The sequence below is a fragment of the Filobasidium floriforme genome, assembly GCF_021052385.1.
Source record: "Filobasidium floriforme strain CBS 6241 chromosome Unknown HD553scaffold_42, whole genome shotgun sequence".
In the NCBI taxonomy this organism is placed as follows: domain Eukaryota; kingdom Fungi; phylum Basidiomycota; class Tremellomycetes; order Filobasidiales; family Filobasidiaceae; genus Filobasidium; species Filobasidium floriforme.
In genome coordinates, this window is record NW_025763663.1 from 1 (window position 1) to 11,571 (window position 11,571).

At 55.5% G+C, this 11,571-nt stretch overlaps 4 protein-coding genes across 4 annotated transcripts; 1 reads left to right on the forward strand and 3 right to left on the reverse strand.

Annotated features, from left to right (window-relative positions):
- Positions 1 to 1,911: 1,911 nt before the first annotated feature.
- HD553DRAFT_353466 (uncharacterized protein) lies at positions 1,912 to 3,126 on the reverse strand (the record flags this gene model as incomplete). The annotated part of the gene is made up of 2 exons (XM_046183775.1): positions 1,912 to 1,974; positions 2,036 to 3,126. The coding sequence occupies 2 exons, from the start codon at positions 3,124 to 3,126 to the stop codon at positions 1,953 to 1,955; spliced, it is 1,113 nt and encodes a 370-aa protein (XP_046032316.1). The 3' UTR covers positions 1,912 to 1,952.
- A 1,069-nt stretch (positions 3,127 to 4,195) lies between these two features.
- HD553DRAFT_252152 (mannosyltransferase putative-domain-containing protein) lies at positions 4,196 to 5,710 on the reverse strand (the record flags this gene model as incomplete). The annotated part of the gene is made up of 4 exons (XM_046177321.1): positions 4,196 to 4,396; positions 4,542 to 4,855; positions 4,923 to 5,078; positions 5,245 to 5,710. Coding segments are annotated over 4 exons (1,137 nt in total), but the record flags the coding sequence as incomplete, so codon positions are not given.
- Positions 5,711 to 6,906: 1,196 nt separating this feature from the next.
- HD553DRAFT_346782 (uncharacterized protein) lies at positions 6,907 to 8,808 on the forward strand (the record flags this gene model as incomplete). Its single annotated transcript, XM_046183240.1, has 4 exons — positions 6,907 to 7,433; positions 7,514 to 8,326; positions 8,390 to 8,457; positions 8,534 to 8,808. The coding sequence occupies 4 exons, from the start codon at positions 6,907 to 6,909 to the stop codon at positions 8,806 to 8,808; spliced, it is 1,683 nt and encodes a 560-aa protein (XP_046032318.1).
- Positions 8,809 to 9,180: 372 nt separating this feature from the next.
- HD553DRAFT_353467 (uncharacterized protein) lies at positions 9,181 to 11,571 on the reverse strand. The gene is made up of 7 exons (XM_046183776.1): positions 11,355 to 11,571; positions 10,926 to 11,227; positions 10,340 to 10,823; positions 10,142 to 10,244; positions 10,007 to 10,067; positions 9,758 to 9,930; positions 9,181 to 9,650 (listed from the first exon to the last, which is right to left on the reverse strand). Exons 1-7 carry the CDS (start codon positions 11,550 to 11,552, stop codon positions 9,541 to 9,543), a joined length of 1,431 nt encoding a protein of 476 aa, XP_046032319.1. The 5' UTR covers positions 11,553 to 11,571; the 3' UTR covers positions 9,181 to 9,540.

The following is an 11,571-nucleotide window of genomic DNA, read 5'->3' on the forward strand; positions in this document are numbered from 1 at the left end:
CTTTTTTCATTTCACGTCGTAACGTCCGGGTTCGGTGAATCGTAATCTAGATGGAGGGAATGCGCCGCATCTCTTTCGAATTTTTCGCATGCCTTCGGTAATCTCGGTTCCAGTGTCGAAATGCGTTTGCTATATATAGAGAGAGGCGAGAACGATTTCCTAGATCGTCAGGGTGTGTTCGAACAAGGATCGAACGAATAGCATCTCTAATTCTCTAACCTAATTCCCATCTGCCTATCGCGTATCGCACGCACACTACACCTCTGATCATCACTGCGGAAACAAACCTCGACCTCGACCTACTGTAGAGTATCACCATGTTCACACCAACTCCTCAGACTCAGGAAGAAGCTTTACCTTGATCACCCGTGAGCTCTACTTCAAGCGAGACGCTTGTCCGAACCTTGAGTGAGTCCGACCCCCCCCCCCCCACCCCCCCCCCCCCCCCCCCCCCCCCCCCCCCCCCCCCCCCCCCCCCCCCCCCCCCCCCCCCCCCCCCCCCCCCCCCCCCCCCCCCCCCCCCCCCCCCCCCCCCCCCCCCCCCCCCCCCCCCCCCCCCCCCCCCCCCCCCCCCCCCCCCCCCCCCCCCCCCCCCCCCCCCCCCCCCCCCCCCCCCCCCCCCCCCCCCCCCCCCCCCCCCCCCCCCCCCCCCCCCCCCCCCCCCCCCCCCCCCCCCCCCCCCCCCCCCCCCCCCCCCCCCCCCCCCCCCCCCCCCACCCCCCCCCCCCCCCCCGCCCTATACACACTCCGGCATTGGTCGTACAATAGCCTCGCCCACGCCATCTCTCCATCAAATCATCAATCATCAACGATACCAACATCGTACTAACCCAACCTACCTTTCTCGCACACCGATCTTGCAAATTGTAGATACGCAGTGGACGTACTCGATCGATACGTCACCTCTAAACGTCAGGCGGGACGGTCGGACCTCGAAGTACGAGTAAAGTTGGGGTCGTTAGAGAGGAAGTTAAGGGGGGAGCCTAATGTGAGTTTGTCCTTCTCCTTTTTCTTTCCCCTCTTCATATCCTCTCCCGCTGTATAGATGATAGGACGTAAAAAAGGAAAGAGCGATTGGCGGAGACTGACTCGGACTACAATTCGGTCACTTCTTTCGGATCCTATAGGCTCCACCTGCTTGGCTAGACAAACTATTCCAAGAGACCCACTCCCGCTCGAACCTCTCATCCCCATCCCCATCCTCATCCCCATCCTCGTACTCATCCTCAGGGCGTCTCAACTGGAAATCCCTCCCTCTTCCCCTTCGTCGTTCTTCGGCCGATTCTACCAACTCGAGCTGTAATTCAAGTATCAACATCCGACGATGGGCGGAAGGGAGGGAATGGGACGAGGCGCCGCCGGCTTATTATAGCTATTAGACCCGGCTTGGCTGGGAGTTGCTTGCTAGGAGGCTGCGGTGCAGAGGGAAGGGCAAAGGGCAGGGGTTGATGTGCAGCGAGGATCGGGGATCGGGGATGGAAGGTCCGAGGGGATCAATTATATGGAGGAGACCCGAAGCTAGAAAGAAGGCAGAAAGAAGGATCTCCGCCAGTAACCTTTCTCCAGGCTCGGGCGATGAAATGGATGATCCAACACCACACCCCACACCAACACACTGTATCGAGTATTGTAGAGTATTGAACGGCCGGTGATCATACTATGACCGGCACATAGAGCTCCGTCGACTCTTAACATTATTGTAATCGTATATGTAAATGCGATTCCTCGCGAAATGACAATCTTGTTCAATAATGTTGAATATGTTGTCTACGTCTTCCTACTGTAGGGGCTGTCAGCGTCGATCACTAGGGTAAGGACGTCCGGTGCCGGCCCGGAAACCCTCGATATACACTGTCGTCAATTTAGACGATCGCAGCCTCGAAGGCCTTCAAATCGAGGAGGTAGTCTTGTCTCGCCTTGGCTTCCTTGTGAATTGTGTCGTAGCAATCCCGCTAGACGTCATCTTCCCTCCATCTGTAAGTGGACACCAAACACGTCAACGCAGTTCCGTTCCGGGACTTGCTAGACGACTTACGCTCGAAGACTCTGTCGCTGCCCTAGATCGCTCCTCGTCTCCGCCAACATCCTCAGATACATCTCTGCTAGTACGAGACTGCCCGGTATACCCGGATGCAGCTCGTCCTTCAACCACGAATCGTCCTGGCCGATCATGTGGTCCGCCCAGTGCAAAACGTCCAGCCCGAGCTCTTGTGCCACCTGCACCTGAGCTCGTCTCAATTGCACGACCCGAAGTCTGGTAAAAGGCGCTCGTCTGACCCCTCCAGCGTTCATGTTGGCGGAACGGAACCATCCTCCGGCGTTTTCACGAGGGTCGTGGATGGTCCTGATGACCACCTTGGCCTGCGACCATGCCGTCTGTACCCGCTCGACGTACATCCTCAGCCGGTTCTTGAAATCCTCCAACCATTCTTGGGGCAAGCCTATCTCGTCGTCCGACGAGTGTAGGTCATACGCTGTACGCTGATATCTAGCCAGTTCCCACAGGCCGAAATTGATAAAGACGGCGTGGTAGGTATCAGGTTCGGCGCCCCACATGGTCTTGACCTTTTCCAGCCTGTCTTGCGTTCGCCAGGCTGTGACCTCTTGGTGCGACGCTCGATCTTCCCATAGATCGTCGTCGTCCGTGCCGTACATGTGCATAAAGTCGACCCGGAGTTGAGCTTGGGCGCGCATCTTTGCTTTCGCCACCAGCTCGACTTGGGCTTCGTTGCGCCCACTGCTGAGAAATTCTGGGGATTGATTGACATCGACGTCGTTGGCAAAGTCAAACTCTTGCTCAGTGGTTCCCGGCGGAGGCACGATGGGGATGACCATCATCCTCGGCGCCCCCTGAGTCCATCCAAACTCCTTCAGTACCCTCGAGTCGTCCATATCGCACTCGGAAAAGTACCTGGCATCGTTCGTGACCTCGTCTCGCAAGTACATGAGCATGTACCGATCCACGCTGTCTCCAAGGATGAGGGCGCGTTTGCCGGCGAGGTCCCCCAAGACGGGCGATCGGCTCTCGATAGGAGAACGACTGGGCTCTTCTTCTGATGTCTCAATCTGTCGGCCCTCTTCAGCTGCGGCTCGATCGAGCTGTCGAAGAAGCGTTACATAGGCCATCGTGTTGTCGTGTTGTCGCATAAAATGCTACTGCCAACGGTGCGGATCTCGTCACATCGCATGTCGAGGCGCTCGTCCCGTTCTGCACTGACAGTGTAGTACGATGCGAATGGGTCATTGCGGTCCAAGCGCATGACTCCCCCGCCGGAGAACCAGGCTGATGGAGGACTCGGAGGATCCGTAGATCGTGACCATCGATCCCAGTACGACGTCGATGATGGCGGGACGAACCGGATCGAGATGGTTTCATCCAACGATACGGCCAGCCAACAGAACAGAATTATGCAAAGCGTGCATAGCCCCAGCACTTCGATCTTGCGATGGGGTATTCCGACGACATAGGCCATCACGGGAGGTTGATTGCAGCAGGTCTTGCGAAGCGCAAGCTGGTGCGACGCTCGCATGAGGAAAGACCGATCGAGGGCATCGACTTTAACCAGGTACTTCGACAGTGCCACTCGAGCCAGAGGATTACTTCGGAAGACGAAAGATACTCCGGAGGTGGAGCCCCGAACCTAAAAGTCTCGGGAAGAGGAAGCGAATATGGTTCCATGTGATCTAACGAGGTACGGCAGGAAGTAATTTCCGATCAGCCGCGCTTGAGTCGCAACCGGAAGCGAACGATGTGAAACGAACAGGAGAGCAAAGAGCTCGAGCTGATGCGCCGATACAGTGCAAGCTAGCGGTGAGGTCGTTCAGAAGTCGCTGAATGTAACGGCTCTGGACTTGTCAACGGGTGTCCTGGGATGCCCGAAAGCTCCGAACAGAGCTGAACCTGTCGCTCCGAAGCAGGACAGGCGCGCAGTCTCGATCCCGTTCACTTTCTCCTTTATTGCGATGGATTGTGATGAACTAGCCCCCACTTCATCGGCTCGGTCTACATGCTCGCGAAATCTCATATCGTTACATCATCCAAGGGTTCCGAACCCAGCTGACTAAGCTGATGAGCGACTTGCCGGATGGCCAAGAGTTCCTGCTCTCTCCCCGGCAAAAAAGCGTCTTCGAACGGGATTGTCAACGGCCCATCATCATCCGGGTTCACTTCTGTTCCTTCTTCTGTGTACTGCTTCTCGATCGACAGGCATCGCGCCTCCCAATCGAATACGTATGACAGACGTTCGAGAGATGGTTCCGTCAAAGCATCCACAGGGAGTCGCTGCAGTTGCGAAAATACATCGACTCGTCCTTTATGAGAGTCGTGGTACTTGAGCTGGGTACGGACGGAGATCACCATGTCAGCCGCCGAGTTGGATAGAAGCGCGACGGGATGCTAACCATGTTCGCGTGAGCGAACCCCGGCTCTGGATGATATCTCGTATCGTCTGGCGCATCCGGCGGTGTCAACCCCCACTGAAGCATCAAAGACCGCCTGTTGAGCTCAGTTCGTTCGACACAGTGGAGTGGCAACGACTCACCTGAAGCATTGTGTGCCCACAGAACTGCTCTTGTCTGGTACCGTTTCGGTCTAGGTATCCACCCAGAGGCGAGTAAGATCGACCACTAGTCGGAGTCGGCAAGCCCAGAATCTTGAAGGCGTATCTCCAGGTGTCTTTGTCGCCGTAGCTAAAGTGATACCAAAAGTCGCCCTGCGTCTGCATCCGGTCTGCGAGCAACAGTACGGCTTGATTCCAGCCAAAGTTGCCCGTCCGATCGAATAGCACCTGGCCCGTCTCTTGAGCCCAGTCACCTCCACATGGCTCGCCGATGATACGCCAGATCGCATTGGCAGCTTCGATCGAAACCACGGTGGTCCTGGTAAGCCTGTCGTCAAGCCTTGCCATCGGACGACTACGCACAATGATCCTTGTAGATGTCTGGCCAGAAAACGCTGCCTTGACTAGCATACTCGACTGCATCAAAGTATTGCGAGATGTTTTGCAGCGGAATGCTATCCGAGTCGATGTACAAGAATTCGTCGAACGAGTTCCGCAAGAAAGCCCTGCCCTTGATGTCTGGATGTGGGAGAAGTAGAACATTCATTCAGCCTGAGGTTCCGGTGAAACTGGCTGTTTTCGGTCGATCACATCGTGTGCCATGGTATACATACAGTGTCGTTTCGCCCCAGTCTTCTTGCCTTGAATCTGCGGTCAAGCTTGATCAGTCTTGGTACAACGAGACCGAATCGCCCTACACTCACTGTTTTGAACGAAATCTTTCCGAACCTCTCGATCATCGCCTTGTCTCGCTCATCAATCAACTCGTCGGCGAACGAGAATATCTCCACGGGGATCTGGTTATGATAGACGTTCCTGACGAGATCGAGCGTCAAAGCGACCCGTCTCATCGTGCGCCCATTCCCGCCGGTCATGATCATCCCGCGAGTCTTTTTCTGCTTCGTTCTAGTCTCGGGCCAGATGACAAATTCTCCTCGTTTGTGAGCAGCTCGAAGCCAATCGACCAAGTCTTGCCTTGCGCGCTTGATGTCCCCGGTCGTAACCGAGGACCAGTACGCTTGTTGATCGACGTGGAAAGAAGTCTCGTTTCTCCCTCCCAGACCCGTTGGGCAGAGCGCTTCACCCTGCCGGGCCATGTCCTCTGCGCTGGGGATGGGAACGTTGATCCATTCTTCGAGTCGGGTGTCCAGCGCGATCCATTCTTCAGCGATGTTCGACCATCTCCACGGTGTGGGAATACCATATGCCGCTTTATAGTCGACGCCGACATGGTTGTGCCATCCGGTGAATAGGATTACTACGCTGATGGTAATGAAAACGGCGCAATGGATCCAGCGTGAGCGAGATCGATTCGCCCAAGGTGCTGTCTGTAACATGCTTTCCAAGGATATTCCGAGGGAGATGGACTAGCCTCGATCGGATCGCCCGAATGGATAGTGTCGGTGAGAATCATTCTGCGGTCCCGGCTTACAGGTATATCAGGCTCCTGTCGACCTGAAGGCTCCCGCTGCGCTCCGGAGACGAGACGAGCCGTAGCAATCGAGCGATGGCACTATAGAACATATAGGCAGAGGCCGTCAGAGGCAAACACCCACCCATCGACCAGGCGGGAGCCAAGACGACAGATATCTGTTCAGCGCCGGCGCTCTCACGATCAAGGTTAAGGTTTCGGCGGCGGATTGATCCCGTTGAACTCGGTCTTCAGGAGAGGCGGGAGGTTCGTGTCCTGTATGCGTTGACAATGTTGGGGGGGACACGTTTGATACAGATCATAGCGTAGTCGGCATGGACTAGGACATCAACTTGGGTTTAGGTTACCAGGTCCTGCATGTCCGACCCAAAGACCCACGTATGATACGTACGATGCCGGTCGCACCGTTGTGTCAGTCGACGATGGCTGAAACGGGAGATACGAGTGGCGCGCGGAAAAGCAGCCACGAGGTCATAGGTTGACCCCATAGACAGCAGACTGGCAAGCCAAAGTGCGAGAAGAATTCACCCGGAACCGAATGGAGATTTTTCCATCGCTACTAACCCGCCAGACTCATCGCTGCGCTCGTGTAATAGCAGGAAAAACAATCGGCGGCATAGCAGCCTGACCGAAAAAGCGTGTGATCATCCGCGCTCGGGCAGTTTTTCTTCCGATCCCGCTATCGGCTTTGTCGCATGCTTCACCCGCTACCTACTTGGGTCCGAGAAGCGCTGCCAAGTTGTAACACTATAGGCCTTGATTGTTGTTGTCATCGAGCTGGGGCGAGTCTGGTATAAAGGTAGCCTGCCGTCCGTCCACGATGCGATTCGTCTGTGAGCTGCGAGATGGGCGCTCTGCAACGACATGTACGGCGGGATCATCCATAGCAATCGCCACGAAATTGATACCAGAAGGATGGCAAGACAATCACTCTCTCCGATCGAGCAACTCAAGCCTCGGACGAGCGCTCGGAACCTCAGTGGCCTGTTGCGATACATCACTGCAGCGCTGGCACTGCTTCTGACGCTCAACTCCATCACCCATTTCAACACGACGAGCGCACCTTTTCAATGGTTCTCGCTCCTGCTCCCATCGACGTCGAACGATGGCCTCCATCCGACATACTTGCGCCACCTGGCCTCGTCTCTACAAAAGACTGAACATGGCGGCCTGTCCCCAAAGTTGGGGCTGAATATCGGTCGGTATGCAAGAGTCGATCCACTCTACCCCTCGGGTTATCAATGGATCGACTCGGACACCCGCGAACCGTTCCACAAGGACTATCGCCGCTGGGCCAATACCAACAATGCCATCTCACGATTACCTCCCGGGAGCGGCTTCGACGCCCTCGTCGTCGCCCGAGGTATGTCGAACGAGTACCAATCTGCCGAGGACCCGCAAAGCGACAAGACCTCGTGGTTGCGCAATAGCACACTTATCGGGTGGGTGTTTATGGGCCTCGAGATCTGACGTTTTTTGTGCTAAACGGATCATACAATTTGCTACAACCTGGCGCCACCAGATTCTATGCAAACTTTGACGAAAAGGCAAGCATTTGGAAGCGGGCGGGTCCTGCGCCTTACGTCTTGGACCTGCCAGTCTGGCGCCAAACGCCACGCCCCTGCCTCGATCGAGTCGAAGCAGGTCCGGAAGATCCGCGCCTAATGTGGACCGACGAGGGACAGCTCTTGCTCGTCTTTGGAACCACGTCACAGGTATCCAAAGTCTGTCGTTCGATGGCCGTCGTCGACCTCCGTGTCGTCTGGCCCGAGTTTGCGGATCTGATGACTCGGCTCGGACATGGCGACGTCCCGCTTCGTATCGAGGCCGTCACCGAACTGGGCAAAGAGGGTCCCAAGGAGCCTTACGAGAAGAACTGGGCACCGTTCTTCGCTGGCGCATCGGCGCCTTCTCGTCGAGCTCGTATCTACCGGCCCTGGTTCGACTCGTCGAGCGAAGGCTTTACGCCGTCCAACTTTCCGCAGTTTCACGCCAACGTAGTCCCCTCGATCGTTCTACAGACGGCGAGCGATCCGGACCTCCTCGCATTGCCGGTAGAAAAGGTAGCTTTGACGGGCTCGACCACAAAGACCGACTACATGACCCTGGTCGAATCCGAATCATCCACTCCGTCGATCGCCAATGACCTCCTTTCCGAAGCTGCAAACACCTGCTTTCAAGCGAGCTTCCCAAACTTTCAAATCCATTCGATACATCAAGCTACGCCGTATTACAGGGTGACTCTGTGTCCTCGCGGGACTTGCAAGCCGGACTCGACCAACACCGTCCTGTTCGCGTTGGGTCATCTCAAGATATCTTGGAACGAGTACAGAAGGTAAGTTCATCGTCCCCTTGCCGAGAATCGGCACATCCATACTGATTTTATACCTTGCCACAGATTCTTCATGACGCTTTCGGTGGATGCACCACATGCGCCTATATCCGTTTCTCAGCCGGTTCATCTAGGTGAGCATCGTCCCGGGGTGCTCTAGTCTGGCCCATTAGTCGGGGTACTGACAATGCCTGACTTGCTCGCTTGTAGGCTCACACGAGTTCGACTCGGGTGTAGTCTTTGCGGTCAGCGCGGCATTCTTCCCCTCGTCGCATGTGTTTGGTGGTTCGGACGGCGCCAATGACAATACCACGGAGAGCGATCCTTTCTTCAAGCAAGAATCGTGGGACCCGTCTCCGGAATCACACCTCGGCCACGGGTGGTTGGACGATACCCTCATCATCGGAGCCGGTTGGAAAGACACCGAAATGGCTTCGTTTCACATGCCGCTAGCTAGCGCTTTGAAACAGCATCGTCTGTGTTGATGGACTTTATTCTGTTCGATCGAGGGCGTCTTGGGATATTGCGTGTCGTTCTCTGTAGGATCTGCATAGACCTGTTGACTCAGGAGTAAGGTTGTAACGCTATCATAATATCATCGACTTTTGCGTATACCGTCGAGAAGGTGCCAGGCCAAAGCTTCCGTCTGAGGGTATCATCACGGGACTGTTTTCTCGCTAAGAGTTGAACGACTGGAAACTGGTCTAGGTGCCGGGCCTTGAGCGGAAGCACAAGACACTGTAGGTCTTGAGAAGACTTTAGTACTTGGAAGTTGGGACTATTCGATCCGTCGTGCAAAAGATACTACAAGCCGGATATGGCATCTGTTCGTCACCACCGCGCACTCGAAAACAACATAGCGGGAAGATGATTAATGTTACACCTGACTGAAGATTACATCTATAGGATACAACATTCGGATCGCATTCCAAATTTAACGACTAGATGCCCTGCTTGCGTGATGCTATCCTATCGTACCCGTCGGCTAAATCCAATCCTCCAATTTCCGATGGTACCGCTCACACGTCTCGTGAGGTGGAGCTTCGGCGCAGACGAGGAACGCAACGAGCTTGTAAGTATTGCGATATGCATCTAGAGATTCCCCACCCATAGTCACGCGAGTCGTTCCTCTCTCTGTCATACTTCTATACCGTAACCCTCCATGATACAAAGCCGAAGGAAATGTCCCATTCTACACATCGATTGTCGAGGGGGCGTTACATGTAGTCGTGATTCCGTGATTCGTCCAGCATCATGTGGAACATTAGATCGGCCCAATAGTTCTGGACTCCCACGCGGCACCAGTGCAAGCAGTCGTTGCCAGGGGCTGCAAGAAGGATCGATCGAACGCATGTAATTCAGTCACGTCGAAATTTTGCGAGGTAGGATGTGCGATAGTAGCAGTGGTAGGTAAAACTCCACCACGCCACTCACCCAAATGCGCATCGGCCCGCTTGGCAGACATCGGCCAGACGTCCATCACCCGGAAACCGGGATTACGTCCAGCGGAATCGAGCTCGGGATCCGCCATGAAATCAAAGGCCCCAGGCGCTCTGCTCGATGATCGGGCCTTCCACATGATCCCGTTGAAGGAGGAGAACGTGTTGCTGCACAAGACGCGAGCGAGAGGTATATACGTAAGTTTGTGTGTATGTGAGAGAAAGGTAAGACGCCGGGACTCACTAGTTGTGTGCGTTGGCTCGAATATCAGCCTCGGACCTGAACCCCGTCTGGTAGTTGTCCGCTGCGAACGTTGCCCGCAATCTTGTTCAGTATCAACGGGGCGGCTAGCTGATATCTCGCATGCCTCCTGCTCACGTTGCCAAGCTGTCGCACAGCCTACATGACCCGGCGCCATCGTCCTGATCACGGGGGAGAGGGGGATCGGAGCGTTCCTCAATTTCTCCTCCATCATGTTGACCTACGACGCGACGGGCAAAGGTTCGGTTTTCCCAGGTCAGCGAATTTGTAACGATAGCCGCCTCGGTCACGGGGAACTACGCAGGTGATACTAACGATATTCTCCATCCCTTCTAGGTAATCGAGAGGGGTCAAGTCTTTACCCAGTTCGTACCAAACCAGATGCGCCCCGAGGTTCAATACGATCATCGTGGGTTCCTCCAACGCCTCGCTATCCGGCCTGATGAACACCTCTGTCCTAGTCGCTTGCTCGATCATCGGTTCGTACCAGTCCTTGCCGGTCTCCCTCTCCGGGTTCAGGCTGTACCGGTCCCCGGCAAAGGCGAACGCGGAGACTTTTTCCAGGTCGGTGGCGAGGTGGTGATGTCGCCAGAACTTGATCAAGGGGGTACGGAGCCTGTCCTCGGTCACCCCGGCTTCGGCGAGTAGGGAGGGGATCTCGGGGTGGGAAGGGACGAGGTGGAGACCGTTCTCCCACATCCCGCTAGAGGTCGCTTCGAGCAGACCGTCGGTGATGTCTCGGCCGAACATGGTGATGAGGACCTGACCTTGATGTTCGGTGATCGAGTCCCCGATCAGCCTACAGTAATGTCGCCCAGACCGCGACGCATAGTATTTTACACGGAGGGTCAGCTCGCTTGGTACCGCTTCCCTTTGGACTCGGCGCGGCAGGGGCACTCACACGAGCCCATTCCTACTCCTCAACAACCGTTTGATCAACCCCCTTCTATCAGGCTTCAACATCGTACACCTCCGAAACCCTTCCTCCTCGTCTTCGTCCTCTTGCGTCCCGAGTTCGTCTTGTCTTAGCGGTTCTCTACTACTACTACTCCTGCGTGCGCCGTTGTAGCTTCTTCCCTTCTCCTTCCGGCGAGGGACCAAGTACGGACTGGCCACCTTGATCGTCCGGACGGTGGTATCGGAGAGATCGTGAGAGGTCCCGTTGGTCGATGATATCGGACTACAGGCGTTGTTCCATTCGGGCTGGATGGTACACGAGACGGTAGATGTCAGTATCATGCGCCCAGTCCGGGTACTTTAGAAGAGAAGGCAGGGCAGAGAAGGAAGGGATGGCGTCGGCACAGAGAGGCCAGGAGTGATTTCGACTTACAGCCAATTGATACCTCTCAGTAACCTCCTCGAGAGACCGGAGCGGCTTGTCATCCAACCATTCTCCGTAGACGATATCCTCCACCGAGCAGATGTTATTGTCGTTGTCGTTGTCGTCGTTGTTGTAATTATTGTTGTTATTGTTGTTGTTATTGTATCTCCAGGAGATGGTGTTGGAGTAATAATCTGATCCGAACATGACGGTGAATCCGTTCGGG